The sequence below is a fragment of the Nicotiana tomentosiformis genome, chromosome 2 (genome assembly GCF_000390325.3).
Source record: "Nicotiana tomentosiformis chromosome 2, ASM39032v3, whole genome shotgun sequence".
NCBI lineage: Eukaryota > Viridiplantae > Streptophyta > Magnoliopsida > Solanales > Solanaceae > Nicotiana > Nicotiana tomentosiformis.
In genome coordinates, this window is record NC_090813.1 from 74,421,229 (window position 1) to 74,428,165 (window position 6,937).

General features: G+C 35.1%; 2 protein-coding genes across 2 annotated transcripts; one reads left to right on the plus strand and one right to left on the minus strand.

The window, feature by feature from the left end:
* Positions 1-504: 504 nt before the first annotated feature.
* LOC104099862 (probable 2-carboxy-D-arabinitol-1-phosphatase) lies at positions 505-4,709 on the plus strand. The gene is made up of 7 exons (XM_009606988.4): positions 505-829; positions 1,649-1,800; positions 3,164-3,283; positions 3,364-3,463; positions 3,633-3,772; positions 3,853-3,932; positions 4,329-4,709. Exons 1-7 carry the CDS (start codon positions 673-675, stop codon positions 4,453-4,455), a joined length of 876 nt encoding a protein of 291 aa, XP_009605283.1. The 5' UTR covers positions 505-672; the 3' UTR covers positions 4,456-4,709.
* A 661-nt stretch (positions 4,710-5,370) lies between these two features.
* Positions 5,371-6,732, minus strand: LOC104099861 (CASP-like protein 1C2). Its single transcript, XM_033657035.2, has 4 exons — positions 6,605-6,732; positions 6,230-6,367; positions 5,879-5,981; positions 5,371-5,780 (listed from the first exon to the last, which is right to left on the minus strand). The coding sequence occupies exons 1-4, from the start codon at positions 6,634-6,636 to the stop codon at positions 5,550-5,552; spliced, it is 504 nt and encodes a 167-aa protein (XP_033512926.1). The 5' UTR covers positions 6,637-6,732; the 3' UTR covers positions 5,371-5,549.
* Positions 6,733-6,937: the final 205 nt, after the last annotated feature.

Genomic DNA, 6,937 nt, shown 5'->3' on the forward strand with positions numbered 1-6,937 from the left:
TTGAAATTTTGATTAGTAGTACCAAAAATGAACCAATGCCAACAACAACATACTCAGTATAATCTCACATAGTAGGGTATGAGGAGGGTAGTGTGTATGCAGAGTTGTAGACCTTATCCCCACTTTGTGAAAGTAGAGAGGTTGTTTCAAGTAGACACTCGGCTCAGGAAAGCATAAACACCACATTAATAAAAAAGAAAGATAAGAAGAAACAATACCAAAAATCCGTGTAAAAGAAGAATATAAATAATAAGAAAGTAATATGACCAAAATGAAAGAAACTAAAGATAGCCATAAAAACTTAATACCAATTAAGAGATGAACAATTTAGACCACCTAGCCTATTAGTGTAATCCTGTGATCTCCGCACCTTCTTATTAACGGTAAGCTGAGATAAAACAATGTCAATAGTAGAAAAAAAATAAAAAAAATAGTCTTTTTGGCGGGACAATGCAAGAATCTTCCATTCACACTGTAAGAGGCATATCCACAATTCCATATCGTAGCAAAGCCAAAGCCAATTAAACTCCCACCACAAGTTTCAACTGTCATTTTTAGCTCTTCTCGTTCGTAGAAGCCCCTCGAAATTCATGGGCAAACAAAGCTGGAAACAATCTTGAAATAGCAAAAACAGAACTCCTAAGTACTACACTGAATTAACACTTTAAGAAGATGAGTTCTGGAACTATTCTTATTACCCCTTATTTCTCTTTCCCTTCCATTTCCAATTCTAATAAATTTCCACGCCCTAAACTTCATTCTAGCTCGAACATAAACTATAGTATTCGCTGCTCAACTTCAAGTCCCGAGTTACCAGTTACTACAACAGGTAATCTTTCAAATTCTAGTGGACTAAAAACAAGAATCATCTAGTATTCTTTTTTTTTTCTTTAATAAAAAAGTTGTTCTTGATAACAATATAATGTGTTGTGTGGGACTGCATCTTGTTCGTGATTAGTACCAGTAAAGACAAATTAAAGATATCGTATGCACAGACAGTGTGGAATAAGACTGGGTCTGTTGTTGTTGTTCTTAGTATGCACAGACAGATCCAGGATTTAAACTTGACATGTTCAACTTTAAGTTTCTTAGCACTCAACTACTAGTTGTGCTTTTAAATATATGGTTTCGAAATTTAATGTTTGTTGAAATTTTAGTGCAGTTTTCACGTATACTCTATGTTCCGTGTTGAAGATAATGGGTTTAAGTTGAACCTATAGACAATTACTCCATCTGCCTTTGATAGTATGTAATTATTTTGGATTAGTTTGTATTTTTTGATATCTTACTGACTAATTATCTAACAAAGAATGGGTTGATCCATGTTATGATACTTGAGTGGAAAATTTGAAGTTCTATTCAGTGGACTTCGTTGGTGTTTAAAATTTAAATTGGACATGTTCAATGGAGAGGAGCTGGATCCTTGATTGCTAGCCATTTCCTGTTAAAACTCCAATTTCCTGCTATACTCTATCATAAACAAGGACTTGATTGCAGCCCTTCCCCGGCCCCTGCGTGAACACGGGATGCTTCTTGCATCGGGCTACCTTTTTTTTTTTAACTCTTCATTATGTGTCTAGTACTTGTTTATGTTAGAGTCCTACTTTTGCTAGCTGAAATTAACTTTTTAACATTAATTCTTGAACAGAGAGATTTAGGTATGATACTCCTTTGACTGGTGGAGCATTTGATTTTGAAAAAGCCACAACTTCTCTAACTAGAAAAGCATTGGCTTGTCCAAAGAAAGTTACTCTTGTAAGGCATGGTCTCAGCTCTTGGAATGAAGAAGGTAGAGTTCAGGTTTGTCTTTCATCTTCTCATTTCATGTTCCTCCACCTTCTTTCTTACAAGAGTGTTTTTAATTCCTTGACAATGCTCTTCCCTGTATTGCTAAGTTTTGACATGTATAATGGAAGTACAGAAAAGAATGCCACTTTCCAACTTAGATAACCAGATTATCCTAATTTTAAGTTGCTGAGTCGTTGCCAGAAAATTTAGCCATTCCGGGGTCCATTGAGAACTTGATATTAAAGGTCAATGAACCACTGACAAGGGCATTTGAGTTTGTGCGCCAGCCAGTGTGGCTGAACGATATGAGGCACTCAATCTTCATGTTTCGCACTTAAAACCAAACATTACATGATTTCAATTTTCGTCTAAGTAATCATGCTAACTCAGGATAAGAAACTCAATAGGAGATAACCAAGAAGTGCAAATCTTTTCTGGTGCAAGGCCATTATGTTTAGTCTGGAGGCCCTGGAACAAGAGTGGTGTTGCTAGTCTGAGCTAATACTTGAAGTTAAAATTTTGTTAGTCATGGTTTTGAGGACATGTGCCTAGTTAAGAACATCAAAGTCATCTTTCGATACTGATGCGAGACTTATGGAGCATTACATTTTTCTTTTTGCAAAGACAGGTTATCTGAATTCTGTGCCCCTAACTAAAACATAACTTCCTTGATAAATGATAAGATGTGTTAGTTGAAGTGGGTTTTCCTAGTCCAGGCAGACAAACTTAAAACTGCATTTGAGACTGGTATCTTATCACTAGTTCATCTCTGATCCTGTTGTCAGTTCAACATTTTATTCATGTCAAAAATTACCTTCTCTTTTCAGTACATCAAAAAAGATATAATCTATAGCATGAGATTTCGTTTCTCGTTCAGTGCCTTCCTGGTTCACTCAATTAATGCTTTTAAGACCCTCTCTACTTTCATTATCAGAACCTAAATCCAATCACTGGCACAAAAAAAATATTGCATTTTGTCTTCACACACTCAAGTGTCTCTTGTCCTCCCTTAATCTAGAAAACCAAAGTTGTCAATAGTGAATCATTTTAAGGCTTATATTTCAAGTAAATCCACTTATCAGATGGGGGACAGGGTATAACATGCTCCCCCCCCCTTGAGGGCTTGACATCCTCTCAGGCCTGGTCCAAGATTCTAGAGGTAACTCCTACTTCACATAATGTAGCACTTGAGTCGATCTACTTGCCCGACAATTTATTTTCATTCTTTCTCACCCAATGTGGTCGGGCTCTAGCATGACTCAAAGAGGTAAAATCCTATTTAATGCTGTAAGGAACTCATGTCTTTTAACTTCCTCTTTTTTAATTTGTGACTTGTCTGTTCTATAGCTGCTAACCAAATGGGTTGTACATGTAGGGAAGCTCAAACTTATCTATACTTTCTGAAAAAGGAGCAATGCAAGCAGAAAGGTGCAAGATGGCCTTGTCTGATATGCACTTTGACCAATGTTTCTCTAGTCCAATATCACGCGCCAAGGTTAGAGTATGGCGTTGTGCAATTATCTTTTGCTTACTAAACATGCAGTTATTAAGTGATAACAACAATGTCTTCTGCAGACGACCGCTGAAATCATATGGCAAGAAAAAGAAGAGCCTCTGGTTTTTCTTGATTCCCTGAAGGAGGCCCATCTGTATTTTCTTGAAGGCATGAAAAATGGTCTGCCTCATTCACTGCTGAAATAATGTGATTTTACTATTACCTCTTTTGAGTCACTATAACCTCAATATTGTAACAGGAAGGCTTAATCATTTAAGCTTTTGCATGCATTTAGATCAGTTCAACAGCATTAGCAGTTTTCTAAATGATGTTTAGTGTTTGGAGGCAGAGGATGCCAAGCGCATATATCCAAAGGAGTATACAACTTGGAGAGAAGATCCGTCTAATTTTTGCGTAGACGGTGTATACCCTCTTCAGAAACTGTGGGGAAGAGCATATGAAGCATGGGAAGAAATTTTATTGACACCGGTAAGTTCTAAGTACTGCTTAACTGATCTATGTTGATTGCATTGCAACACAATATACTGATATAGCTGGTTCTTCATCAGGGAGAGAACTTTTTGGTTGTGACGCACAAATCTATTTTACGAGCATTGATCTGCACAGCTCTTGGACTAGGGCCAGAAAGGTACTTCTATACACGGATAGTGTAAATGAACTTGTATAGTATCAAGTCACTTAAAAGATAATTATATGTAATGGTCCAAAAACTTGGGATCAGTAACTTGGAAAATAAGTCTGCTACAACATGTTAAAATACTCTGAGCTTATTCTCAAATCCCCTGTACGATTAACTCTAATGATATTCCGCGCACAAAATTAAACTAACCCTTTAGTTATGACAGCTGCCAAGCCAAATGCTCCTACAGATATTAAAATCAATCCTGGCGTATACCAAAACTTTCTTTCGTCACTATGAAAATTACATGTATTTTTTTATCTATTCTAACAATTCAACTAGTACATATAAAAGTTGGTTTCTTCAGCCACTATTGTTGACAGGTCTAATTTTATATTGATTCAGGTTTCGTTCCGTGGATATAAATAATGGAGGATTATGTGTATTCAAATTCAACAAACAAGGAGAAGCCATGCTTCATTCCCTGAACATGACAGCACATATGTACACAGACCACATCTACCACTACTAAATCAACGGCCATAAGGACTCAAAAGAAGGACAATTAAGATTACAATCACCAGTGCAACAACAGAGAACCGCATCAAACCAGAACAGTTGTCTGTGACTCTGTGTAGTATGTGAGTTATGAATCATTGAACTCTTAAAATAAAATTTTTGTTAGAATAGCATTATAGGTTAAGAACAGCAACAATTTGTAACATGTTCGAATTGGAAATGCAGAGTTCATTATTTCTTCCAGAATGAAATCTCGGTCGGGTAACAGATTTATGTTTTCAGGTTGCAGTTAAATTTCATTCAATCTTTAAATACTATAATGTTGGGAGACGGGTAATGTAATGATCATTTAATCGCGATAAGTGCAATTTCATCTTCTATGGAAGTTTACTTGCCTTGTTGTTCATATCAACCCCACTTTTAGTTTTTTTTAGCAAAAAAAAAAACTTTATGTTATCATTGTATAAAAGTTTAAATATTTTTCTTTGTTCAGTACAAAACTTATGGAAAATTTACCAGCAAAAGAAACATATTTGGAAAAACTCATACTTCATCTATGGCTCTTAAAACACACGCAAAAAAAACAAAAAAAAAAATCTTCTCCCATATCAACTCTTATGTGTCAACAGGGAGTGGAGACCAAATCAAGTTTAGATTATATTAATTAGTACTAGTTTTAACAAATCTTAGTTGCTAATGAGAATGACAAACTACCAACAATGACAACAACGACCAAAAAAAAAAACTACTATATTTTACAATTTTGTTGTTTCATATATAAACACCGGAATCCTTTAACAAATACTAAATCACAACTGCTACAAAGATCCTTGGTATTATCAACCAGAAAAGATTACAACGTTAAACTAATCTTTGACCATCAAAAGATTGAAACATTAATTATATTTATATTATGTGAAGATAAGCATACCAAACATGACAAAGATGTCTTTAAATCTTTCTTTTCGCATTACAATATTTCAACTACATATAGCATGTATCTAGAAACACAAAAAATAGTACAAAATAGGGCCGGGGGAATGATATTCTTTAAGAAAAGATCAACAAAAAGCTGTAAAATTTCCACGAAGAAGGAGGATTATAAGTCTAAGCTTTGAGAGTGTAAAGATTTAGAACATTGTGAAAAGAACAAAGAAGAAGAAGAAAATAGAGAATAGAAGCTGCAAATCCAGCAATAAGAGATCCAGCAACATGGTCACAGAACTTTGGAACTTGTCCACAAATTGGTAGCCAACCTGCATGACTGTTCCCCTTTTTCCCCACTTGTGCTATTGCCAAACATGCTGATATGCTTGAGTCCAACAGCAATGTCATAATCTACTCCATTTTTTTCACAACAATAAAGAAAAAGATTGAATCAGTCTAAGCCACGAAAATCTATGTAAAAGTTATTACTATCAAGAAAAGATACATACGATATCTGAAATGAGTATAATGCGTCCCAGCAAGTTCTTGGTAGGGGAAAAAAGAACTATGAGGGAATAGGCACTTGCTAGTATATTCACTCCAACAAAGTACCTGAAACATCAACAACTTATTTTAAGTGATGGATTCAGAATTTAAACGTTGTGAGTGTTTTTCGAGTTAAAGAGATTTATACTTATTTTTTGCACATATATATATATATATATATATAGAGAGAGAGAGAGTTCGAAAATTTTGTGAAATCTATGAGTAAGTCGACATGTACTACGTTCGTGCATGTGATTGACAATAGAAATATTTACTCATGTTAAAGACATTCATGAAAATTATGATCAACTTACTTGAACGTTGGCGTGTTAGCAAATTTGGCTTCAAAGGTCATGCCCAAGACTTGAGCAGAGTCATGGCTGGTGACCATGATAACAATGGCTGCAACACTAGCCCCCAAGGCTAAAAGCCTAAGCAGAAATATGATGATCCTGTTTGCCAAAGTCATAATTATAGGAATAAGAAAATAAGATCTTGTATTAAGAAAAAACAGGAGAAAGACAAAATGGAACTCTAGATTTTAATGTAAAAAGGGAGGCAAGTTAAAGGGCATAAGTGATCAGGAGAGGTAGAAATAATAAAGAGGGAAATTTCTGAGTTAGGAAAAGGCAGATAAGTGGGTGGTAAACTTGTCTTCTTTAGGGGCAAAGGGTCACGTTCTTGGTTACCTAATGAGTGTATACAAATAAACTCGTGCCATTAATATATAGTGCTAGTAATCAATAAGATCCAACGAAACCCTTTTGAGAGGACCCTTTCATGCTATTGCAATTTGGAACTAGTGGCACTTGGCCAAAAAATCATTGACTATCTACCAATAAGTGTTCCTTATAGGCAGGAAGAAAACTATTTAAATCTTAATTAATATGCAAAGTTTATTATTTAATATCAATTGTATTATGTCAGTTGAACTACCAAGTGGTTAATTATATAGTATATGTACGGCGCCTCCCACATTTAATTTGTTACTACCGTCGACAATTGAAATAACATGTTTTTGG

Bases quoted from the DNA above. Each gene is read 5' to 3' on its own strand.
- LOC104099862 (XM_009606988.4), top strand. From the start codon at position 673: ATGAGTTCTGGAACTATTCTTATTACCCCTTATTTCTCTTTCCCTTCC. The intron at 3,464-3,632 runs GTCTGCCTCATT...GTTTGGAGGCAG, and splicing joins TCTTGAAGGCATGAAAAATG to AGGATGCCAAGCGCATATAT. The intron at 3,773-3,852 runs GTAAGTTCTAAG...GTTCTTCATCAG, and splicing joins AAGAAATTTTATTGACACCG to GGAGAGAACTTTTTGGTTGT.
- LOC104099861 (XM_033657035.2), bottom strand. From the start codon at position 6,636: ATGGCACGAGTTTATTTGTATACACTCATTAG. The intron at 6,368-6,604 runs GTAACCAAGAAC...TTTGGCAAACAG, and splicing joins TATTTGTATACACTCATTAG to GATCATCATATTTCTGCTTA. The intron at 5,982-6,229 runs GTAAGTTGATCA...TTGATGTTTCAG, and splicing joins GCTAACACGCCAACGTTCAA to GTACTTTGTTGGAGTGAATA.